The sequence below is a fragment of the Pseudonaja textilis genome, chromosome 2 (assembly GCF_049901715.1).
Source record: "Pseudonaja textilis isolate UNSWEBS1 chromosome 2, rPseTex1.2, whole genome shotgun sequence".
Lineage (NCBI taxonomy): Eukaryota > Metazoa > Chordata > Lepidosauria > Squamata > Elapidae > Pseudonaja > Pseudonaja textilis.
This window is the reverse complement of record NC_141991.1, coordinates 182,028,629-182,055,379: the sequence shown is the minus strand read 5'-3', so window position 1 is coordinate 182,055,379 and position 26,751 is coordinate 182,028,629. Positions and strand designations below refer to the sequence as shown.

Below are 26,751 nucleotides of genomic sequence, written 5' to 3'. Positions count from 1 at the left end.
AGATGTAGAGGATATTTTTCTGACCTCACACTGACTCTTTAATTTACTGTTGTTTATACATGCAATTTATAAAAAAAACCCTAACTCTTCTTAATTTACTATTTTTGATAGATGTAATTTATTAAAAATATGAATTATCACTGCTCAAAAAAAATAAAGGGAACACTTAAACAACACAATGTAACTCCAAGTCAATCACACTTCTGTGAAATCAAACTGTCCACTTAGGTAGCAACACTGATTGACAATCAATTTCACATGCTGTTGTGCAAATGGAATAGACAACAGGTGGAAAGCATAGGCAGTTAGCAAGACATCCCCAATAAAGGAGTGGCTCTGCAGGTGGTGACCACAGACCACTTCTCAGTTCCTATGCTTTCTGGATGATGGTTTGGTCACCTTTGAATGCTGGCGGTGCTTCCAATGGTGTGGGGTGCCTCCCCTCTCCCCAAAACAATCTTATCTCCTTATCCCATTGTTATAGTCCCCGATTTATGACTCCAACCAAGCCCAGAATTTTGGTTGCTACGTGAGTTGTAAAGTGGAGTGGTGCTCTACTTTACAACCATTTGCCACAGTTGTTAAGTGAATCAGTGCAGTTGTTAAGTGAATCTAGTGTCGTCCCCGTCCCCCCCCCATTGTGAAGTTGGCTGAAATTTGGGTTGGAAGAAATGGATTAAGTAAATTTCCCAGGCATTAAAATACAGGTAATCCTCGACTTATTTATTTAGTGGCCATTTGAAGTTACAAAGGCACTGAAAAAAAACTGACTTATATCATTTTTCACACTTATGACCATTGCAGGATCTCCATGGCCATATGATTAAAATTCAGATGCTTGGCAACTGACTTGTATTTATGACCGTTGCAGTGTCCCAGGGTCATGTGATCACCTTTTGCGACCTGACAAAGTAAACAGGAAGGACAGATTCACTTAACAGCCATATTACTAACTTAACCACTGCAGTGATTCACCCAACAACGGTGGCAAGAAAGGTTGTAAAATGGGGCAAAACTCTTTAACAACTGTCTCACTTAGCAACCAGAGATTTTGGGCTCAGTTGTGGTCGGAAGTCAAAGGCTACCTATAACTGCCAAGACAGTTTATAATGGCTAGACTCCATAAGATCCATTTTTGAAATCCTGTTTCTAAAAAAGTTAACACTTGTGATAGTCCTTTTTCTCCCCAACTGCTGCTGCTGAGGCTACATTTTGAAGCGAAGTTGAGGGATTCTAGTTTAAAGATGCCCACCATGTCACAAGAAATCCAAGCGGAGTTCTCGAGCCAACACGCAAGCATCTGATTTGCACATAACTTCGGCTTCTTGAGAATCAAACCATGAGCTGAAATAATTGATTCCCAGGTTAAATGCTGGCTTCCAAAGAAGGCTGTAGTCCCAAGTGTAGCTGTAATCGAATTTGTTTATTGTCACAGCAATATGTTGCAGCTGAATATAATAATAAATGAGCGCAGCATCGCATTAGTTTTCTTGCTGTGTGAAGTATGGTAGTAGCTTCACTCTCCTGTCCCCCAATTATGTTGTCATTGCTGCAGCTGTACGTTGTGCCCCCTCCCTAATGCTTACCCCATGTTAGAACTGCAATTCCCAGAATCCTAGTCATCATGGCCATCGCCAGAGAATTCTGGGAGTTCTACTCCCACTGGAGTAGTCTCTCATTGCATTGCAAGCCTGCATATTTCTCGTGGGCGTAATAGTTGCTTGGAACTTTGGCAGCAAAGGTACTGAAGATGGGTTTCTGAGTCATTTGTCAAGAGGCCATATCTTCTTGGCAGGAGTGGCAGCATGTTCCTGTTCATTCCCTTACACATTGCATTACGAGCCGGCCACCTGATTCCTTCCAGATATTTGGATTTGACAGCTCTTCTCGTTCGTTGCCTTTGGTAGTGCTGATAGGGTTGGTGAGAAGGGTTGAAGTTCTGAAGTCTTGGCAGGATTGCATTGAGGCTATTTTTAGTATACTCTTTTTCCAACCGCCCCCAGGCCCATTTGCTATGTATGTTCACAAATGTTTTCAGCTGAATTTTGCTGACCAAATAGCATTCTGACCAAATGCTAGGGCCGGTTCTGATTTACAAAATTGGAAAGCATTTTGTTTTTCCATGTTTTTTTTTTTTACTTCTAGTCTTCTAATCATCAGTTAAGATTATGGTCTCGCTTCTGTTTAAGGCCTCTTTCTAAGCGTCTGTCGGAATAGGTTTCATTCCACCACCACCCCCAGCAAACTGTAATTCTGTTACTGTGATTGTCCAGTATAATTTAGAGCTGTTATTACAATCTTCCCAACTAGAAGGATGTGGGTGTGTTTTGTTTCCACAGTGTTTGCTTTTAGTTGGAGGATGCTGTTTCCCCTGCTTTCCATTAAAATTTGCCTATGATAATGTTACTTCTTCTAACCTAAAGTATGTAGGTAGAGCTTGACTTACAACAGTTCGTTCAGTGATTGTTCAAAGTTAAAACGGCACTGCAAAAAAGTGACTTATGACCGTTTTTCACACTTCCGACTACTGCAGCATCCTCATGGTCACATGATCAAAATCCAGATGCTTGGCAACTGACTCATGACAGTTGCAATGTCCTGGGGGTCATGTGATCCCCTTTTGAAACCTTCTAAAACAGCCATCGCCCATCGGTGGGGCAGGGACCACTGCTGATCTGCAAGAAAATTTTGGTGGTCTACAGAGAAATGTCACCCCCAAACAATTAATCCAGGCTGCATGGGAACACAAGGCTGCACCACCCGCATGGCCCGTGGGAACGCAAGGCTTGCGTTGCTTGCATTGTGAACAACACGTAGTGAGGGGGGAACGGGTGGGTGGGGGAATTTGCCCCACTTGCGCCTGGCCATCGGGCTGCTTCTTTCCGCTTCTTTCTTCTGCTTTTGTGTTGTGGTTATCCGGCAGCAGGTGCGGACGGTTGAGGAGAGCGAGGACTCAGATGAGGGGCCAGGACCATTAGGGACTGGACTGCTGTCTTCAGAGATTATGGGGGCTGGCAGCAGTGATGAGGTGGTTCCTGAGGAGCCTGTGCTAAGTGCGCGCAGGGCTGCTTGCAGGAAAGAGCAGCTGCAGCAGCATGGGCAACTCAGGAGTAAGGCTGCAAGGTAATGGCCCCTCCTTCAAAAAGATAAAAGCTAGCTCTGAAGCGAATGTTCTTTGTAGGAAGCAAAGACGTTTTGAAACTCCAGCCTCGTGGACATTGCAGTATCTTAAGTTGGTATTTGAAGACTCTTGTGTTGTAAAATATCTCTAGGTAACCTTATCTGTTATTCTTGGCAGCCTTGCACAGTTTTGGTGAGGCTTGTGCTTATCAAAGTTAATTAGTTTGCAGCAGCCTTTTAACCGGGGATTTGTAAGAATCATTGAAAGGTTTCTGTTCCCTTTGGTTCGTGTTTGTTTTATTGGAAAAGGGTTTGGGTCAGAACATTTTGGCTGCACGCAAGGAAAGCAGCGAAAGTGTGTCTTTCTCTCCCCCAAACTCCACCAGAAATGCGTCTTTGGGACCCTGCAAGGCATCCTACTCCAAGAGACTGCGCCAGCATGACCAGTCTCACAACGACTCAGTTCTGGCGGAGTTTGGGGGAGAGAAAGGGAGACTTCTGCTGTTTTCCTTGCATGAAGCCAAAAGTCTCTTTGAGAACAGAGCTGGAGACAGTATCCTGCGATCCCAAATAAAGAATCATCCCGGGATGACCAAAGGGCCAGTCCTGTGACTACTGCAGCTCTGGAATATGGGACCGACTTTCCCACCAACATCAGCAAGCCGCCGTCAGTCAAAATTCATATTAATGGTCCGCAGGATTTAAAATTATGAGTTTGGTGGTCCCTGAGGTCCAAAAAGTTGGTGACCCCTGCTCAGTCAATGGGGAAGCCACAAAATGCTAAACTCTTTAACATTATTATGGGATTTATATCATCATACATTATATATTTTATATACAGCCCAAGACAATTCCTGTTCAGTTAAGGAAAGCCGAAAGGATGGACACTCATGATTTACATCCATGTGTACTACAAATCTTACACAGTCTTCTCTGATTAGTAATTTTTTCTTTTCTTTGCAGGACAACAAAAAGGCATCTCACTTTCTATGATGGGACTAATTCCTGCCTCCCAGGAGTGTGCCATGTTTCTATGGCGGAACCTTTCTGTGCCAAAACAAGAGAAGTTAGTAGATCTTATATTACGGAAGTTAGCACACGTTGTCCTCAACTTACAACCATTTGTTTAGTAACCATGAAAACCATGCAAAGTTACCACAGCGCAAATGGCCTATGACTGTTTTTCGTACTTTTGATGGCTGCAGCATTGCCGCAGTCACACGATCAAAATTCAGGTGCCTGGCAAGTGACTCATATTTACGACGGTCACGCGGTCCCCTTTTTGCGAACTTCTGACAAGCAAAATCAACGGGGAAGCCAGATTCACTTCACAACCGCGTTATTTAACTTAACATCTACAAAGATTCCTTTAACAACGGCGGCAAGAAAGGTTGTAAAATGAGGCAAATTCCCTTAGCTGTCTCGCTTAGCGACAAAAACGTGGGGCTCAGTTGTGGTTGTAAGTCGAGGACTACATGTATAGGATTCAATCTGTGATTGAGCAATGAATGTTTTCCTTGTTGTTTCTGTTCCAAGTCCTTTCCCATTCTGTTAATGTAATACTCCGTCCGACATTCCTGCTCCAAGCTATCCTATTTCCTTTGACTATCTCTTGTTCTAGTTCTACTTCCAGTAAGTATTTGTAAAATTTAGTTATATCTGTTTTTGTTTGATCCTAATAAAATTTTATCTAAGTGCTGAAGTTTGTTATAAATTCCGAAATCTTTATTATCTTGTTTATATCTACTATGGATTTGGAGATATACCCCCTGATCAATTTTGAATCCTCGCTCTTGTAGTTCTTGTTGTGTTTTCAGTTTTCCTTGTGAATCTAATAAGTCTTTGTATTTGATCATTTTTGTGATGTCCAAATTGTTGGGATGAACCATTGCCTCCATTGTCGATAGCCAAATCGGTACTTTTAAATAGTGTTTTTTCCGTACTTTTTTCCAATTGGTTAATAGTGAATCTCTAATTAGGTGTCTATGAAAATATGACTGATTGGGTTTCCCCACTTCCCATAAGAAGGCGTGCCAACCTCTCTGCAACAATGAATGCTTTCCTAATATTCCTATTTTCCTACCATTCCGCTACTAATATATGCAGCTAGATGGATGCTAGATAACACATACAGCCTTTCCTCTTTGCTGTATATAATTGTGCTAGATGAATCTTGCACATGATTGAAAATTGCACTAAGGCTGATTCTCCCTTTAGTTATTTGTCATGTCAAAAATTATAGCAGTGAGATAGTTGGGCAGGTAGTAATCCCTAGTCATCTGGAGAAGGGACAGGGAGAACTACAGTCATAAAGACCTTGGAGGACCTTACATTACTTACTGCAATATTTCAGATTTAACAGATAATCAGAGTTGAAAGGGAGCTTGTAGGTCATCTAGTCCAACCCCCCACCCAAGCGGGAGACCCTACACCATTTCTGACAAATGGCAGTCCAATCTCTTCTTGAAAGAGATGGCGCTCCCACAACTTCGAAGGCAAGCTGTTCCATTGGTTGATTGTTCTCACTGTCAGAAAGTTTCTCAACTTTCAGTGAAATACTTGGGCAGTCAGTAATCTTTAGGTCAGTGTTTCTCAATCTTTGACATCTTTAAGAAGTGTGGACTTCAACTCCCAGAATTCTCTCACTAACAAGCTGACTGGGAAATGGTGGGAGTTGAACTCCACACATCTTAAAGGCGTCAAGGTTGGGAAAAACACTGAGGCAGAGATGACGGACTGCCCAGCTATCTCACGGATGGTTGAGAAATATTGCAGTAAGTAATGTAAGGTCTTCCGAGGTCTTTACGACTATAGTCATAAGGAGCCTCTGTGGCGCAGTGGTTAGAGTGCAGTATTGCAAGCTACTTCCGCAGCCAGCTGCCTACAATTTGGCAGTTCAAATGCCACCAGGCTCCAAGTCGACTCAGCCTTCCATCCTTCCGAGGTCGGTAAAATGAGAACCCAGATTGTTGGGGGCAATAGGCTGACTCTGTAAAGGGTTTAGAGAGGGCTGTGAAGCGGTATGTAAGTCTAAGTGCTATTGCTATAGTTCTCCTTGCCCCTTCCCCATTTGCCTATGTTGGTTGATTGGATGGTTGGTTGGTTTGGAAAATTTATATTGCCGCCTTCTCACTCATTGCAACAAAAGGCGCCTTACAGGATATAAAAACACAATATAAGAGAAAAATAAAAATAATAAAAAAAATAATCCCCATCCCGGCGTCAACACACATTCACTCATATCAACTATTTAACAGGCTCCATCCCACTCTGGGTTCCCCAGGCCCACTGGCAAAAGCACGTCTTCAGGGCCTTCCAAAAGAGTGTCAGAGTGGCGGCTAATCTAATTTCCCGAGGGATGATGTTCCAGAGATAGGGAGCTACCACGGAGAAGGCCTTTCTACGGGGCCCTACCAGATGTATCTCCCATGGGATGGGACCGGCAACTTTCCCTGCCTCCCCACTCTAGTGGGTCAGGGGGGTGTGATTGGCAAGAGACGGTCCCTCAGATGACCTCGTCCCAAGCCATGGAGGGCTTTAAAGGTGACAGCCAGCATCTTGGATTGTACCCAGAAGCAAATCGGCAAGTAAAGTCTGCACAAAATCACGTTGGCTGCTGCATTTTGCACCAACTGGAGCTTCTGGATGCTTTTCAAGGGCAGCCCATGTAGCATGTATTGCAAAAGTCAAAACAGGAGGTGATTAGGACATGAGTGTGAGTAGGGATTCACCAGCATTGCAGCTGCTACCTTGTTTCTGCAAAATCCAGAAGTCTCTTGTGACAACATAGAAAAAACTCTTGGTATAGAAGCCCAAAACATTGAATTTGCCATCCTGTATTAAAAGGACTCTGTAATCTTAAGTTTTGCCAGAACGAGTCTTAGGAAATATAAATTATATGAATTAAAGTGAATGAGATAATTAAATTAGGAAAGGATGGGAACATTTTAATTATTATTAATGATTTATAAAAATGTAAATGAGAAATATGGGGGAAAAAAGAATTAAATTTGGAAAGTTTATAAGTGTTCCCAAGGAAGTATGATATTTAATTGAAAAGAAATGTTAAAGATGTTAAGATTTTAATGAATATTAATGATAGAATTGAATTAGAATGGAATGTGTGATTTATTTACATATATATATAATCTTTTCTTTTTAAGAATATAGTGTGTATTTTAAGAATGTACCAATAGAATCCGATTGGAAGTTATGTATTATATTGAATGCTATAATCTTAAAGGTATACATTGAAGCTTAAATAAGAGTTTGAATGGATAAAATTAAAAGATATAAAGGTGTCATACTCTAATTAGTAACTACAGGGGAAAATTTGTTTAATGAGAAAAGATAATATGAAATCGCAACAGGACAGACAAAAGTATAAATATAATAATTTGAATTGAGATGAGATAATTAAAATAAAGTTGAGAAAATTAAAAGAGGGGAAAAACTATGTAGAAAATATAAAACAGTAATAAGATATGGAACAGAACATAAAAATGAGCATGAAATTGAGTTTGTGTCTGTATGAAGAAATGATAACCTGGGACCATGCTATTTCCAAAAAAAAGATATTTTATTTGTATTTTGTTTTTGTGAAAACCCAAATAAAATTTTCAAAAAAAGAAAAAGAAAACTTGGGATAGAAGCCCAAAGCATTGAATTTGCCATCTTGTATTAAAAGGACTCTGTAATCTTAAGCTTTGCCAGAATGAGTCTTAGGAGATATAAGGTAGTTTAGCTAAAGGACATTCTCCATACAGAAATCAAGAGCATCCAGAATTAGGCCTTAAGCACTGAGAACAAGCTGATCCTCAGCCTTGAAGAAATCGCCTTGCGGAAAAATTAATGGCCGTGATACAAGTCAGGAGGGGAAAAGCAAGTAGGGAGAGAACAGATATTTCAATCTTCCCTCTTTCAGAATCTAAAGTTTGTCAGAATTGTGAGGCGGCAGAGGGATTGCCTTATCCTGGCTTATGCCATCAAATGCTATAAAGTAAAGAGTGGATACAATGGAACCTCAGGTCGCAAACGCTCCCAGGTCATTATTCAAAAATTGGGTGGCGAACGAAGTCTGAACATTCCGCGTTGATTTCCCCTTCAGCGCCATTTCGGTCATGCTTCCAGACATGACCAAATCAGGTCTCGACCAGAGTCTGGGAATGGATTATGGTTGCGACCAAGGCTCCACTGTATATCCATCCATGTTTAGATTTTCAGCATGTTGAAATACGATTTACAGGCATTTTTGAACTAGAAAATAAAAATAACGTGAGAATTACATTTGCTTGAAGAAATCTTATGAAGTGAGAGATAGATAGATAGATAGATAGATAGATAGATAGATAGATAGATAGATAGATAGATAGATAGATAGATAAGATCTGGGGTTATGTCACCTGAATCTCTATGACCTCAAGGGGCCCCAAAGGCCTTCTGTATGTACCCAGCATCCTTCCAAACAATTTGATCAACCTCAAATTCTCAAAGCAACAGAAATAGAAGAATGGGGAATAATGTTTACATTTCAATATAAACTCAATCAACTTCCCTTTTTTACTTAGCCTCAGCCACTCGATTCTTCTGTTTCCTAGCGTTTCATTTTCCAGGTCAAATGAGGCTATTGTTGGCATGCAGAAAACAAAGTATAACAAATTAACAGAATTGGAAGGAACCTTGTAAATCATTAATCCAACCCCCCAACCCCCCCACCCCCAATGTTTGTCCCAAGGGTAAATAAAGCAATGATTTTTTAAAAGCATTACTGTATTGAATTAATGTATTTTTTGTTGTTGTCCTCAAGATGTGTTTTTATTACACTTGAACATCACTGCAGGCTCAGGAAAAAAAATTGAGATAATAGAGATGACATTGATATTCTGTATGAGATACTAGTTAATTTTTGGAGGGGACACAAATGACACACACACACACACACACACACACACACACACACACACACACACACACGTACAGCCCCAGAATTAAAGTAATGGTAGCTTTTTATCTCCCTTGATGATTTCAGGTTCTCCTGGATGTTGCCAAAAAGCTTGGAATCAAGTGTCACTCAAAGGGGACGGTAATTACAGTTGAGGGACCACGTTTTAGTTCTCGGGCTGAAAGCTTGATGTTTCGTAGCTGCGGAGCTGATGTGATCAATATGACGACAGTCCCAGAAGTAATTCTGGCAAAGGAGGTGGGAATCTGCTATGCGAGCATCGCCATGGCAACCGATTATGACTGCTGGAAAGAACATGAGGAAACGGTGAGTGAAAGTTGCTGTTTTCCTTGGGGATACGCACTTTCAGGAGCATAGACACAAAAATTGGAATTATACTACTTGCGTATTACTTTTCCCTCTCAAAATTATGAGTCCCTCTCAAAAAAAAAGATGGAAAAATTACAAATTCTGACAATCTATGTGGAGCTCAGTTTTTTTTCCCCAGCTTCCAGGATGTGAGAAGAAATGAGTGCATATGACATACTTGTAATATTTATGCATACATGCACATACTGTACATGCTTGATACAAACCACACAGACAGAAAGGAGCAGTGTGTGTGTGTGAATTTTTTTTGATACAGTAAAAGTATACAAAACAAAGATAGTAAGAAAAAAAGGGAACGAAAAGAGAAAAAACATTTAGTTATGCCTTCCACCCTTCTTTTTATAAGTCATTACCATCTCACGCTTCTTCCCATCCTCTTTGGCCCTTTTTAATTCCCAAGCTATCAATTCGGTTTTTTCCTCCTTCAGCAAAAAGACAAAGAAAAGATTGTGCTATTTTTTTTCCCTGACCAGATTTGTCAGATTCATTTCTGTATGTTCAGCTAATTTTATAATTCAGTCTTTGTATACAATAAACTTGTTGCCTGGACTGGAGGCCTTCTCAATAGCAGCTCCCTTGCTGTGGAACAACTTGTTATCTGAAGTATGTGTGGCTCCGTCCTTTTAGAAGTAGATGAAAACACGGTTGTTCCAGAAGGCCTTCAAAGTTATTCTTATTTACTGTTTGACTTCTTATAGTCTGACTTGTTGTTACACTTTTAGTAATATGCTATTCATTTATTTAACACATTTATTGTGTGTATTTTGTATAGTTCATATAGTCTGGATGCTGCCTAGAATCCAGTTGGTTTCAGACAGTCAGATAAATTTCATAAATAATACACAGTTGCTTTCATACATTTAAATAAACAAGCACATACAGAAAAATAGGGTCAAAATTTGGAGTGGGGGGGGAATGGGAGCAATAATTGCACCAAGGAAGATAGGAGTAAACCTGGAGGGAAATGAGCTGAGAGAATAGCAGAATAGGCAAGAGAGTATGAGGTCTTTATTAAAGAGCACTCCAGGGATTACTAAATAGCAAATGAATCTCCCAGCTGAACAGCACCTTCCAGGAGCAGTTAATCTGGAGGTTATTGTTAAAGGCAACTTTCCAGCAGTAGCACTGTCACCATTCATTACCATCACATGTCCATTTCTTTGGTTTCAGCAGCTTCTGTTTTTATCTGAAGCTTCACTCCAGCAAATGTAAGACCGACTTACTTACCAATCCACTGTAATTATTAGAAACCTTTGCTTTCTCTTACTTATGGTAAAGTCAGCGGTATAGATAGCCTTCACCCAAAATTTCTGTTCCTGACAGTTAAGCGAATTTTGCCCCGTTTTGCTATCTTTCTTGCCACAGTTGTTAACACTTGTAGTTTTCATATAACACCTATTTCCAGGTAGACATTTCCATGCACATTTTCTCCTAATACAGGTAGCTCTCGATGGGCAGTTGAGACCAAAATCTCTGTTGCTAAGTGAGAAAGTTGTTAAGTGAGTTTTCTCCCATTGTATGACCTTTCCTGCCCAGTTGTTAAGTGAATGGCTGAAGTTGTTAAGTGAATAACACAGCTGTAAAGAGCCTCCGACTTTGCTTGTTTGAAGGTCGCAAAAGGTTCATGACCCTGGGACACAGCAAAGGTGACAGATTTGGGTCAGTTGTTGCCAAGTGTCCGGATTTTGATCAGGTGACCATGGGGATACTGCAATGGTCATAAATGTGAAAAACGGTCGTAAGTCATTTTTAGTGCCATTGTAACTTCAGATGGTCACTAAATGAGCCGTGGTAACTCAAGGGCTACTTCTGTTCCTTCACTCAATAAACCTGGGAGAGATATGTTGGGATAAGAGATAATGAAAGACCCGGATATCATTCAGTGAACTTCTATGGTTGAGTGTGGGTTTTTTGACCCTGATCTAAGCCCCTAACAATAGCTGTTCACTGTTGTTACTGTTGCTTGAACGGATGCTGTTTGATTGGCTGATCTTGTCCGTAAAGGGAGTTCACAATCAAAGAGAAGTTGCTATATTTTGAACACAAATGTACGCCAATGAGTCTTGCTGCTTAAGAGATACTTTCCTAGATACTCTCGCAAAAATAAATCACCCCTGGTCGTTAGTAGAATATAGTAAAGAGCTTAAATGTGCTAAAATTGTAAGTGGGTGCCTATTGAATTCCATTTGAGAAATCTACAATTGAAGAATTGTAATCAGAGCCCTCTCTAAGGGGTTTACAGTGTCAGCGTATTGCCCCCAACAATCTGGGCCTTCATTTTACTAACCTCGGCAGGATGGAAGGCTGAGTCAACCATGAGCCTGGTGAGATTCGAACTCCTGGCAGTGAGCACAGTTACACAGCATTCTAGCCACTGCACCACTAGTGCTCTATGGTATATGTAGCGTTCCTTTCTATTATATCCCCATCTCAGTGGCCCTTTGAGATAGGCTAGACTCTGAGAGAGTGACTGGCACAAAATCTCTTAGAAAGCGTTTGTGCTTGAGGGTACATTTGAACCCTGGCTACCTGGTCCGTGCTAACCAATATATGGTGCTGACTACCTTTTAATGGTTACTGGGATATGTGTTTGTGCACGTAACTACATTTTACCTAACCTTAATCCTATTTAGGGTTGTTTTTTTCACATTAGCTATTGACTTTTTAAAATAAAATTCTGTTAAATGTGTTTGATATATTAGGCAGGTTTTGTTTTTCCTTGAGAAAGGAATCCTTGTGAGGATGCTCATAATAAAGTTACGTGTTAAAGTGTTACTGTGATCAAGATTATTTGTCTGCATCTATCCGAAAACTTTTCTGAATTGCTTTGATTGAAATTATACTGGAACATACCTAACGTTTGATATTGTCCTGCATCTCTATACTCTATATTTTGTTTATTGGGATTTACTCTTGTGTAAATCCCATTGTGTAAATGGGACGCGGTGGCTCAGTGGCTAAGACGCTGAGCTCATCGATCAGAAAGGTTGGCAGTTCGGCAGTTTGAATCCGTAGTGCCGCGTAACGTAGTGAGCTCCCGTTACTCATCCCAGCTTCTACCAACCTAGCAGTTCAAAAGCATGTAAAAATGCAAGTAGAAAAATAGGGACCATTTTGGTGGGAAGGTAACAGCGTTCCATGCACCTTCAGCATTTAGTCATGCTGGCCACATGACCGCCGAGACGTCTTCAGACAGCGCTGGCTCTTCGGCTTTGTAACAGAGATGAGTACCGCCCCCTAGAGCCGGAAACGACTAGCACGGATGTGCGAGAGGAATCTTTACCTTTAAATGGGAATAAGATCAAATTCTGAGGGTTTCTATTCTGAGAAGGAGGCGGGGAGGGAGAGAGAGAAAGTGTGTAGTTGGCTGGTTTAATTTCAATTTTTGTGGTAACCCACTCACGCAAGGCAAATATATATATGTATATATGAATGAAGAGAGCCTAATGATTATCTTGTTCTTCTAGGTCTCAGTGGACAGAGTTCTAAAGACGCTGAAGGAGAATGCAAACAAAGCAACTAGTTTGCTACTCACTGCCATACCTCAGATTGGATCCATGGAATGGTCAGAAACCCACCAGAACTTGAAAGTAATTTGATGTTTCTATTTAATTTGTTATTTAAGTATATGTGGGTGGTTTTTTTTTTAAAGTTTCCAGAATACTTTTAATGAGCAAAGCCCCACCCCCAGGGTAAGTTTACCTTGGAAAGCTCCAATGCAATAAAAACTAACTACGGTTGGTACAGTACAGACAGTCCTCGACTTAACAGTTACAAGTACAATTGAGCCCAACATTTTTGTTGCTAAGTGAGGCAGCTGTTAATTTTGCCCCATTTTATGACCTTTCTTGCCGCAGTTGTTACTTGCACAGTTAATTGAATCTGGCTTGTCCATTGACTTGGCTTGTTTAGAAGGCCACAAAAGGCAATCACATAACTATGGGGATGTTGCAGTGGTCATAAGTGTGAAAAATGGTCATGGGTCACTTGTTTCAGTACCATAACTACAAACAGTCACTAAATGAATGGTTGTAGTTTGTGAATTACCTGTAATACTGAAACATTGCAGTAGTATCATAGGTAACATTGATAAAATTTAGAAAAATCAAACATTTAAAATATGCTATAGAGTTACAGTTACACACTTAAAATCCAGAACAGCCCAGTTAAATCTTTAAGAGAAGAACATCATTCATGCTACCCTAAAACTTAAGCTGAGGCCTGGCAAATCCCAGATGGTTGGATCTGATATCAAGAAATATTCTCTTACACTCCCAAGAGTAATAACCTTTGAGCCATGAGCAGGCGCTGAATTATTAATTTGCAGGCAGGTAGATACAGGTGTTTTGTTTTGTTTTTAACAAACTTGAACCTTTAAACTGAATAGAGCTCATCAGCTCACCCATTAACAGTGCACTTCCTTGCGTTATCAATAAGAAGCTACCCTGACATATTCAGATGGCTTAGACTCCAACTTTTAAAAAGATACGTTGTGTGATCCAAACATCCCCACCCAGCAATTCTTGGAATTCGAGTTTTTGCATTTGCCAAACGGTTTGATATATACTGGTGTTCTCCAGAAAGCGTTTTAAAGATCCTGAACATTTTACAGTAGATACTTACAATCCATGCATGTACACCCATGTGTTCACATCATAATGAAGTACTTTTGTTTAAACACTGAAACAGAATGCTGAAGAATGTCAAGAGGCGCAAGTAGTAAGAGTCTGGATAGATAAATAAATACAGATTCCAGAAGCATACAAATAGGGACCAGATCTGTACTGAAGCCCCTAGGAGGACATGCCATGAACTAGATGGGGCGGGGGGGTGGGGTTGTCTCTAAATGTGGCAACTTGTGGACTTCAACTCTCAGAATTCCTCAGCCATGTTGGCTGGGCAATTCTGGGAGTTGAAGTCCACGAGGCATAAAGTTGCCAAATTTGGAGGTCCCTGAAGTAGACGGTCCCTAGAACAGAATTTCCCCAACTTTTCTGGCTTGGCAGACCGGCAGGGGGAGGAGAGGGGATGGATCCACATCAGAAATGGGCGCACGCACCTGCTACTAGCATAAGTGGGGGTGCATGCGCAAACTCGCCCACCATTTCCATGGCTTGGTTCCGAACAGCTCATGGCCCATTAGTGGGCTGCAGTCCAGAGTTTGGGGACCCATCTTCTAGAAGGTGATATCTTTAAAAGTTTGATTGCAACACTGAAGGAATCACCTGGAGAATTTGGATCAGGGCAAAGGCTAATAAAAACTGGAATCAACCCATATCTTATAGTTGGCAAATCCACAGTAAAATCGGTGAGCTGACTTCCGAATCAGCCAGTAACCAACCGTATTTAAATACAAAAGCAACTATGTCTCTTATATGTTGCTAAAGTTTTAATCCCAGTGCTCTGACCCAGCTCCCCAAATACAACAAGCCCGCTGATGTGAACTCAGAAGATTCCTTTATTAGGAATGCTGGCAGCCCCTGCAAAAAGTTTCTATCGTAGGCTAACAGGTCTGCCTGGCCAGAAGATGAATAGTTGTCTACCACACCTGTTCATCTCCGCCCCCTGCCTAGGGCGGGGCCTCATTAGCAGTGGTGGCTCTTCCTTCCCCAGGATTGGCCCACGGATTTCCACTCCTCTCCCGTTCTCTGCCTTCTGCGCATCCGCACATCAGGCATTAGCCTCCGTGTTTCTCTTCTTCCTCATCAGCCATCTCCAGACCTGGGGGTTGTTGATTCTCTATCTGAGGGCTGGGTTCCTTCTCTGTCTGCCAGCACCATTCCCTCTTCCCCCTCAAGAGCTCCTAGGTTGCCCCGATGCTGACCCTGACTTCCACCCCTCCTCCTCTGATTCTGCTGCTGGAGAGGCTGGTGGCCAACAGGCCACAACACCCAGGTTTTTAACCAATGGTAAGACATGCCAAGATGTAATCCAGCAACACTTGGAAAATCACAGGTTTCCCTTCTGTGTTCTAGAAAAGTGAGAGTGGCAAGTGTGATTAATATATACCTTCTCCTCTGGGTAAGAAGAAGTATAGCATATAAAATCATACATTGCAATGTCCTACCTCTCAATGAATACTTCAGCTTCAACCATAACAACACAAGAGCAAACAATAGATACAAACTCAAGGTTAATCGCACCAAACTTGATTGCAGGAAATACGACTTCAGCAACAGAGTGGTCAATGTCTGGAATACTCTACCTGACTCTGTGGTTTCTTCCCCAAACCCCAAAAACTTTAACCGTAGACGGTCTACTATTGACCTCACCCCTTTCCTTAGAGGTCTGTAGGGGGCGTGCATAAGCGCACCAACGTGCCTACCATCCATGTCCTATTGTTTCTTTTTTATTTTTCTTATATGTATCCATTTCATGTATTCATAACTATGTTTATACTTATACCTGTTATCTTGTAAGCGATTGACAAATCAAATAAATAAATAAATAAAAATTAAAAATGTTTTAGATTTGGAACACAAAATAGGGTATTTTGTAGGGAGAAAACACATCTTACTTTAGTTGACCCCAGTAGTCTTCAACTTACAACCACAATTGAGCCCAAAATTTATGTTGCTGAACAGACTGTTGTAAGTCAAGGTCTACCTGTATTTGTTTCTGCCTCAAAGTAATAATGACGTAAAACATTAATTTTGTTGCGTCAAAAGCAGGATTCAAGCAACAAAAGCCTTCAGGTTCTGGGTTGAAGTGAATTAAGGCTCTTATTTGGCATCCTATAACTTTTGTGCATACTCTGGATGTTATCGTTTACCAAAAATCTATTGCTAATTTTGTAGTGCTTTTTATTTAGCCAGATCGTAACTTCTGTATAATAATTACAAACCTTAAAAGAATTTGTTCTTAATGCAGCTTTCCCGCCCACCCACCCACCCCCCTTGCATTTCAGAATACTGTGCAGTTATCCGTCATGCTACCAAAACATTGAAAACCTACCAAGCTACAGGACTTGAAGATCAGAAGACAGACAGACGTCTTTACTTTTAAAGAATGCCTTTAATGGATGCGGCATTTTTCCTTTCCATCTGCTAATATGCTTCTTTTGGAATAAGATCTTGCAAAGGCTGAAGAACAGAACATTCGCAGCAGATTTGAAAAGTAATTAATTCTTAAAACTGACATTTCAGACTGTGAACACAATAGCTGATACTTGATCATGTTCCACTGATATGAAAGAGGTTTTTTTTTTAAAAAAAAAGAGGGTCATTAGCTCTAGTTCAAATATTAGATCATAACTCAAATCAAAAATGGCTAATCCATAACAAGCTATGTTTATATCCCCTTGCTCGCCCCCTCCACCCCCCCAAAAAAATGACCACCACCCCCAGAGTGGTTATAGTAGTGGATTGCCATTCTGTAGCATTTTTAAAACGCAAAGAAATTGTTTTGAATGGGGATTAAATGCATTTTTATTATGCTTTTTAATAGAAAATTACGGACTTTTTGTGTCTTCAGTTTAATATGCTGGATTTCATGAATTGCTGGATTTATTTTATTTTTTTTTATATGTTTTTTTTTAAGAGTTTGTGGCGGATGGGTAGACTTGGTTGATTTATTATTTTTTTATTTGAATGGCTCTGAGGGGAGTTTTTGGGCAGCAAAAAAGCAGGATACGTGGGTTTTGTGTGGTAAAGAAAAAAGCCATTTTAAGACCACAAAGGACTCAATCATGATTTTTTTTCAGTTGCCAACAGTGAGTGTTGAGCAACTCCATTTCCGTTCGAAGTTTTCTGGTGCCCTTATGGCTGTGGGAGCTCTTCCAAACTAAGGCCACTGTGTTACTTCAGAAAAAAACTACCTTTTATTGAAGACAATACACCATTTATTCTAGCAAAAGCAGCAGAGTAACAGAGACTACTATAGGTGAGCGATGTTTCTGAGTGTTTGAAGGCATCACAAACTTGTTTGAATGGGTTGTGTTTGAACGATTATGTAGTAACAGCCTCAGAAACTTCTCTGAACCAAGTCACTTGGTTCACTTTATTTTTTTTCCTAAATATTTTGAAGAGTGAAGAACGAGTACAACGTCTCTGAAGAACATATTCACATCGTTTGGAACGCTGCTGCTGAATATAATATACACTGTGTACTGTTGTATCCTTTCAAATTATGCCTTAGTTACATATGTTAAATACCCTCTCTTCTGTTTACATAAAAAGAGAATGCAATGCTGCTTTTCTCAAATAAAACTCAATGTAACCTCTACTGTGTCTTTCTGATTTGAAATTAGGCGTTCTCACCCCAGGTATATTCTTTAGGTTGCTCTGAATGAGCAGAAAAATGATTGGGTTTTTTAAAATTGGATTCTTGAATTATAATGTTATCCTTTCTTCCCATAAATGTCCCCATCAAACACTTTGAGAGATGTTTCTTAGCCTTCCAATCTGTGGAAAGGGAAGTATGTCATTGTAAGACTTGAATAGCAGGAGCTGTCATGCCCCTGTTGGAATCTGATTCGGAGAGGGAGGCCGGGCAGCTGACAGGGAGTGGGAGTGGGGCTTCGTTGGCTGTGGAAGAAACTGGGGAAGGGCAAAGTTCGGCTGGGCAGAGCCAGGGGAGAGGTAGAGCAAGGCAGAAGGAATTCAGAGGAAGAGCTAGGCTCACCCCCTCTTCATGCTAGGGCATGCAGGGAGGAACGAAGAAGGGAGCAACGTGAGTTGCATGGCTTACGGGGGAGGAAAGGGCCCTGATTCCCTTCATTAGCTGCAGCTGGGAACAGTGTTTAAAAAAGGAGTTTGCACACAGCAACTTGTTGGAAGCAAATAGTACGTTATCTGATATTGTCAAGGCTTATCTGGGTTCCTGGCGTCTTCTCAATTGTGTGTGTTTTGCTGTGCTTTCAAGTCTGCAATTCCTTCTCCTGCCCTGTCAAGTTAATTACTGTAGCGTGGTTTGTGTGGATTTTTATTTACAGTTTATATGTTCTTTGTTTTCGGACTGAATTCCTTCCACTTAAAGACTGTTCTTAGGAAAGTTTTTTTTCCAGCCTAAGGTAACTGGACATTGGGGGCAAAGTTGGAGGTATTAAAGGGACTTTTCTTACTTATGTGACTGTTGCCTTTGTGCTGCGTCCCGGGTCATCACAGTAGCACTTAGACTTATATACTGCTTTACGGCCCTGTCTAAGCAGTTTATTTACAGAGTCAGCATCTTGCCCTCAACAATCTGGGTCCTCATTTCACCGACCTCAGAAGGATGAAAGGCTGAATCAATCTTGAGCCGGTGAGACTCGAACTGCTGACAAGAAGCAGTCAGCAAAATTAGACTGCAGAACTGCATTCTAACCACTGCGCCACCAAATCATAGTAGACCTTGCCTGTGGTAACCCCAGCTCTACAGAATATGCTATTGGTGGAAGTAAGTTTAATCCATGTACTTTTGGAATCCATAAGGCCAAAATTATTGATGGAAGCTTAAGAATTCAGTTTGCTCGAACATGATGACTTCTATAGTCACTGAAGAGTTTCAGTTATTTATTTACTGTTGTTTTTTAAGCGAGGCACTCTGGTTTCTCTTTTTACTATACTCTTTTTCCCTTTGCAAGCAGGCTGCCAACATAGATACCTTTTGTCAGAGGACACGAACTAAGTATTTGCAAGGGTGTTGCTGGAAGTTGCCTATCCTTTTGTTTTGCACCTTTGGGATTTGATAGTCCCTTTATTCCTTCTTGGAATGATGACTGGGAAGTCCAACTGGGGCTTTCAGGTTCTGAAAGTTGTGACTGACGTGTCATTTGTCCAAATTAATTACCATATTTTCACCTGCCCACATAAGAGAGTTGATAGCATCTCCTTGTACCATGTGAGTGTAATTCTCAGGACTCCAGGGTTCTGAAGTATTAACAAACAGTCCAGATTCCAACACTTGATATCTATATGTATCCAAACCAATAAATGCCCCAAACAAGCATATTTATTCAACGGCCATTTTCTTTGTTATACAGGGAGTCCTCAACTCACAATTGGGGACCGGATGTTTTCATTCCTAAGCAAAGCAGTTCAGTGAGTCCCACCTGATTTTACAACTTTTTTTTTTTTTTTGCTTTGCTTGTCCAGAAAAATCACTGCAGTTGTTAAGTGAATTGTGTGATCATGAAACAAATCCGGCTTCTTCCATTGGCTTTGCTTGTTGGAAGACAGTTGGGAAAGTCACGAATGCCAATCAGATGACCCTGGGATGCTGTAGTCATTGTAAATGCATGCTGGTTGGCAAGCACCTGAATTTTGATCACACGGCCATGAGGATGATGCCATGGTTGTAGCTGTGAGGACTGATTATAAACCACTTTTTTTTCCAGTCCTGTAGTAACTTAGACTGGTCACTGAACAAATAGCTGTAAGCCGAGAGCTACTTGTACTAGAACTCCTTTCTGCAACAGTGTCCGTGGGTGTAATGGCTGCAAAATCGTCACAATCAGCAATTCACACAGGTATTACCAGGATGGATTCATTGGTATAGTTTTCAATCAGCTCAATCAATCAGAATAGAGGATAGGAGGGACCTTTGAGGTCTTCTAGTCCAACCCCTGCTCAGGTCCAGCCCCCTGCTTAAGAGACCCTACATCATTCCAGACAGATGGCTGTTCAGTCTCTTCTTAAAAACCTCCAGTGTTGGAGCATCCACAACTTCTGGGGGCAAGTTGTTCCACCTGTCAGGAAATTCCTCTTTAGTTCTAGGTTGCTTCTCTCCTTGATTAATTTGTATCCATTGCTTCTTGTCCTGCCTTCAGGTGCTGTAGAGAACATGGTCCATAGTATTCAAGACTGGCACATAGCTTTAGTATCCCTGACCAAACATCCCAGAAACTTCTCATTTCTACACCCCAAGAAGCACAGTAGCAATTGATTAAAGGAGAATATTTGTAGTTCAGGATTGAAATGACTTCAACTTCACAACTTCTGAAGGCCAAGTCATTCCACTATCCTCACTGTTAGGAAGTGGTTGCTTCTCTCCTTGAGTAGTTTCCATTCCCTGCTTCTTGTCTTGCCTTGTGGTGATTTTGGTGAATACCCAAGTACAGGTAGTTTCCAATTGGGAGGTAGCAAGGACAGAAGCATCCCCTTTATTATAATATTTCTGCCATAATTTAAGAACTATCCCCTCCAGACTGTTGGGGTTTCACCAGCAGTAATCAGCATGCTAGGATGGCCTGGTTGACTGATAAGAACATGCCCAACCGTTGGGCTATTACTAATAGCTGAGGTTGTATTTAAAGATGCTAACCACAGATTCATTCATTTCCCACTATGTCCTCCCAAAATCTCAAGTCTCTGTGCTGCACAATAAATCAGGCACAACGCATCCTGTCCATATCATTTTAGAAATGAATTCATCAGTCATGAATACCTAAAGATAGTTGGATCTTGTTGCTAGTTTTTCATCTAGCAAAGTTTTCCTTTGCCTGGGAAAGATAGTTAAGAGGGGAACTATTTTTTTTTTAGGCTGGTGTATTCACCATGTAAGGCCAGGATACTAAAAAAATTGTTGGTGTAGTCAACAACACCTAATAAAGACCTTTTCACCTAGGATTTAAAATTTTTTTCCATTGGTGTATTTGAATAATCCCCACTTCCTTTACTGTCTGTCACTTTATATATAGCCTCAGTATTTTTATTCTGTTGATGAAGGATAGAAATTAAAGCTTGCAATCAAGAAAAAAATCATCAACAAAGCTGGATCTGGTTTGATTACTGAAATACTCAGTGGAGTGTGCATAGTTGTCCCATAATGACTTCGTGGAATGGAAGCCTTTATGTTCCACTTGGTTAATTATAAATGCTCATTAAGGCTAATGACCGGGCACCTGGCCAGGACAGATTACAGTCTTGGGTGACTAGCCCATTTGTTTTTCAAGACCCCACTTGTTGCATCGGAAGAACAGACTGTGGGCAGAAAACTCATGGACCCTTAAGATCTAAATTCAAGGATTTTCCAAAGGGTAAGTGGAAGATGCCATACTTAGCGACCAGATGATGTAATAAGATTTTAGCCACTGCCATGGCATCAGTCTTCCATATAGAAAAGTCTTCCATTCCTTTAGAAAGCATACTCACACAAACAAATCTGTAGCTTCTTGATGATGGCAACTCCATAAAATCCAATTATAGGTCCCCAAAGGGCCAAACGGGATAGCCCAATCCATGCGGAGGAAGTGCCACTGCTTGCATTATTTGAGAGGCATAGAGTACGAATAATAATCACGGCCATAATGGTCTGATTTAATCCCAGTGCAAATCAAAGGACTGAATTTGATGCTTCACAGCTTAATGTTGTGTTAATCCTGCCAAAAGAGACAGCCATCTAGAGCAACGGTCGCTAAGCAGTGGCCCGTGGCCCACTGGTGGGCCATGAGAAATTTTTGGTGGGCTGCAGAGAAATCTCACTCCCAGAGCACCACCACAAAGCAATTAATCCAGGCTGTGCAGAAACACAAGGCTACGCCACCCACATGGCCCGCAGGAACCCTCCCCGTCCACTCATTCTTTATCAAGCAAACTTGCCTGCTAAACTGCTATTTTTCCTTGTTCTGACCATCATCTGTTCTGCTGTGCTGGGAGATTTAGATTAGCTAGGAAGCAGGAAATGGTTGGATATCTTGCTTTCTAGCTAGTCTTTAGATCTGCGGCTCAGCACAGCCGAACCTCCCTTAGGACTGAAGTTTTGTTTGCAAGTAAATTCAGTGCAGACTCACGGCAAGCAAATTTGAGAGATTGAGCTAGCCGATGGCAGATAGATCACTGAATGATTCTGTGAGCAACTCAATCTTCCTGCTTTGCCCGATTTTGGGTAAAAGTTGCTCTTTTTTATAAAAAAAATTCAATATTTACATGCATGGTGTGCTGCGAGTTAATTTTGTGAGTTTGCTTGTAAGCAACTTTTATGTGACAGACTGAGCCAGCCAATGGCAGATAGATAGTGTTCTGTATTAACATTCTTGGAGACTCGCATTCTGATTGGTCCACCCAGACCGCAATCTGATTGGTTCGCGGAACGCCTGTGATTGGAGCACTAAGAATCTACCGCGATTGGCTGAGCCGATCGCGGGAGATTCAAAGCGCTGCCATTGGCCGCCGAGCCGCCGGCCGGCTGTATAAAGCCAAGCGGCTCGCACACTTTAAGCTGTCCTTGTCCAGAGCTGAAATAAAGAGCTGATTGTTCACTTTCGCGTCTCGCCTCTTATGTGACCCGATCCACCGATCTAACACTGGCGACGAGGGTGGGATCGTGAGGCGAGGACCAACTAGCACGTGGCAAACGGTGATCGGTGCCCTGCACAATGGCCAGCACCCTGCCGCCCGCTCCATTCGACCCAGCAACCGAAGACTGGGAGTCATACATCGACCGCTTCCAGATGTTTCTGGAATGCAGCAACCTCAAAGATGCCAACGGCCAGAGGAAACGGGCAGTATTCCTCACATACTGCGGGCCCGCAGTGTTCAAAATGGCCAAGGCGCTGGCAAAGCCCGCCGACGTCAAGGAGATGGACTGGGCTGACCTCGAGCCCATCTTGCGACGCCATTACGCCCCTACCATGCCCATCCTCATTTGTAGGCACGACTTCTACCGCCGAGATCAGCACGAAGGCAAGACCATCAGCGACTTCGTGGCCCAGCTACAGAACCTGGGAGGCCCCTGCAAATTCCCCGACCTGGACCAGGCACTTCGGGACCGAGTCGTCCTGGGACTCCGAGACCCCGTGCTGCAGAGCTGGCTGATGGCCAAAGGCAACATCTCCCTCACCGAGGCCACCGCCGCCGAGGCCACCCGCCAGTCAGCAGCCCGGATGAGGCAAGCCAACACGACCGAACGGCCACTGACCAACGAAGCGACCCCCACCACCGCAAAGGCCGGGGAATCCAGCCGTCGAAAAACAACCACGCATCATGGCGACCTCGAACCCCAATCCGACACAAAGGATGACAACGACGAGGAAATCTACCAGCTATAGACCGAGCGCGACCGCCGGGACCGCAGGGGACGTAGGTCGGGATTCCACTGCACCGGTTGTGGCGGCGATCACCCCCGCTCCGAATGCCGTTTTCTCGATGCCATCTGCAGGCATTGTGAGAAGTGGGGGCACATCGCCAAGGTGTGCCGCAACAAAAAGAGCTACAGCCCGCAGCGACGTGGAAACAGCCCACGATGACGAGATGGCACCCCCCCAGGCACCGAGACTGACCGACTGAGAGCCGGTGGAGCCGCGACAGCCGCAGCAGACGACTCAGCGAAGCACAGCGGCGTGAGGAAACCCACCAGACGGTCGTCATCGGCCATTTGTCAACCATGGACGCCCGAAAGGTACACGTGGCCCTGTGCATCGAGGACCAGCCCTGTGAGATGGAAGTGGACTCCGGGTCCTACCTCTGAATGGTTTCGTGGCGCACAATCAAGCGCCTAGTCCCTACCATCCACCGCAACGAACTAGACGACCAGAAGCTGATCCTGAAAGACTATCAGGGAAATCGCATCCCTGTGGTCGGCATTGGGCACTTTAAGGTCACGTTCAAGGACCACACCGACATCTTGCCACTCACAATCATGGACCGGGACCGCCCCAGCTTGCTCGGCCTGCAATGGTTCACCCCGCTGGGCATCGAAGTGACGGGCATCCATCACACAGACGAGGCCGATTGGGAAGCGACGCTCGTAAAAGAATTCCAGGAGGTCTTCGACAACTCGCTAGGCAAGTACCGAGGGCCCCCTATATCTTTCAACCTTAACCCTAACGTCGCCCCAATCCGCCTCAAACCCCGGCGAGTGCCTTTTGCGCTCAAGCCGAAAATCGACGAGCAACTAGACAAGCTCGTCGCACAAGGGGTACTAGAGCCCATCGACCATGCCCGTTGGGAAACGCCAATAGTCACCCCCATCAAGCCCGATGGCTCCATAAGGATTTGCGGGGACTACAAGGCCACCCTCAACCACGCGCTGCAGCAAAGCGCCTACCCAGTCCCAGTAGTACAGCATCTTCTGCACTCACTGGGGGGAGGCCGGGTCTTCGCAAAACTCGACTTGGCACAAGCGTATCAGCAACTGCCGGTCGATGCAGAGACAGCCGAAGCGCAAACAATTGTTACATACCGGGGGGCTTTTCGGTGCAACCGACTCCAATTTGGAGTCAGCGTCGCCCCAGGAGTCTTCCAAAGTCTCATGGAGAGGCTCCTCCAGGGAATAAAAGGGGTGGTTCCCTACTTCGATGACGTGCTGATCGCAGCCGCCAACAAAGAACAATTGGAGACCCGTTTAAGGGCGGTGCTTAACAAATTCAAAGATGCCGGCCTTAAAGTCAAAAGAAACAAATGCCAACTCCACACCGAGAGGGTCGAGTTCCTGGGGTACCTCCTGGACCGGCACGGAATACACCCAACCGGGAAGAAACTCAGAGCCATCAAGGAAGCCCCCACACCAACAAACAAGGTGGAACTACAGGCATTTTTGGGACTGCTTAACTTTTACAATGTTTTCCTACCCCAAAAGGCGACCGTGGTGGAACCCCTACACCGGTTACTAGATAAAGCGGCCATCTGGACCTGGGGGAAGCGGGAGGAGACTGCGTTCCAACGAACAAAAAACCTGCTGACATCGGACGCAGTCCTGATCCAGTATAGCGAGACCCTCCCGCTCACGGTAACGTGCAACACATCACCTTTTGGCATCGGAGCAGTCCTCAGCCACACCCTACCCGACGGGAAGGAAGCACCCATTGCCTTTTTCTCCCGAACGCTGGCCAAGCCAGAAAGAAATTACAGTCAACTGGACAAAGAAGCCCTCGCCATCGTCGCCGGGGTGAAAAGGTTCCACGAGTACCTTTACGGTAGGAACTTTTCAATCATAACAGACCGCTCGGGATACTCGCAGGGAACAAGGCCACCCCCAACATCCTGTCACCCCGGATGACAAGGTGGTCTGAGTTCCTTGCCACATACTCATACGAACTGTCACACCAGCCCGGAAAAAACATTCCGCATGCTGACGCACTAAGCCGGTCACCACTACCCGACCTAGACGATGACCCAGCGCCCACAACGACGACCCTGCAAATCGAGACCCTACCCAACACGCCCGTAACCGCGCCAGACATTGCCTATGAAACAAATAAAGACAAACGGCTGGCGCAGGTATTGAGCTGGGTAGAGCGGGGGTGGCCAGAAAATGATGGTGGCGAGCAGTTCAAAGCCTTCCGGAACCGCCAAACTGAGCTGTTCTCACAAAGGGGGTGCATACTCTGGGGCGACCGGGTAGTCATACCAGAAACGCTGCATGATTGGCAATGCTGCATGAGGGACACCCGGGGATCGTCAAGATGAAGGCCCTGGCCAGAAGCTACGCTTGGTGGCCAGGGATGGACAAACAAATCGAGACATGGGTCGCCAGCTGCAGCAGGTGCCAAGAGTCGAGAGCCAACCCCCCCCACCGCCCCGGTCCTGGAATGGGAGACCCCGAGAGGACCATGGTCGCGAATACACATAGACTTCGCCAGGCCAACCAAGGGGCATACATTCCTCAGATGTATACTAGATGTATAGTAGATGCTTACTCCAACTGGCTGGAGGTAAGCACTATGAGGGCAACAACAACAGAAGCGGTCATCGACAAGCTCAACGGACTCTTTGCAACACACGGGTTACCAGATGTCATAGTGTCGGACAATGGGCCACAGTTCACGGCACTGGCATTTGAAAAATACCTAGCTGAACGGGGCATCAGACACGCCTTAACCTCGACGGCTCACTGGCGGCGAACGGTAGGGCGGAACGGATGGTCCAATACACAAAAAAAGCCATCCAGAAAATCAAAACCGGCGACATCCAGGGAAAAATAAACAAACTACTCTTCATACAGCACATCACTCCGAACATGACCACGAACAAGAGCCCAGCGGAGTTACTAATGGGAAGGAAACTGAGGTCTCCACTGGACCGCCTACACCCCACCTACAACCCAGAGAAACCCCCGGACTCCTCCAGCCAGTACCGGGCATTCAACATCGGGGACACGGTCTACGCAAAGAACTTCACGGGAGACCCCCTCTGGGTTCCCGCACAAATAACACAGGTAACCGGGCCCCGATTGTACAGACTCCAAACAACAGACGGGAAGAGCTGGAAACGGCACATCGACCAGCTACGGTCCAGACTAGCTGCCAACACCCCCGACGCCCCGGCAACGGCAACCAAGGAAAGCAGAGAGGGAGGGGAAGCCTCAACATCCAAGCCGGTAAACGACGGCAGGCCAGAATCATCAACGGCACACACCCAATGCAAGCCGAACACCCCCCACCA

The 26,751-nt window shown here is 43.6% G+C and overlaps 1 protein-coding gene across 1 annotated transcript in view; it reads left to right on the top strand.

The window, feature by feature from the left end:
* Positions 1-17,674, top strand: part of MTAP (methylthioadenosine phosphorylase) — a 30,039-nt gene extending 12,365 nt beyond the window's left edge. Inside the window, exons 6-9 of the mRNA XM_087926562.1 lie at positions 4,084-4,186; positions 9,149-9,388; positions 12,919-13,041; positions 16,359-17,674. Coding sequence (XP_087782688.1) covers positions 4,084-4,186; positions 9,149-9,388; positions 12,919-13,041; positions 16,359-16,397 — 505 coding nt within the window. The 3' untranslated portion in view covers positions 16,398-17,674. The remainder of the gene's footprint in view (positions 1-4,083; positions 4,187-9,148; positions 9,389-12,918; positions 13,042-16,358) is intronic.
* Positions 17,675-26,751: the final 9,077 nt, after the last annotated feature.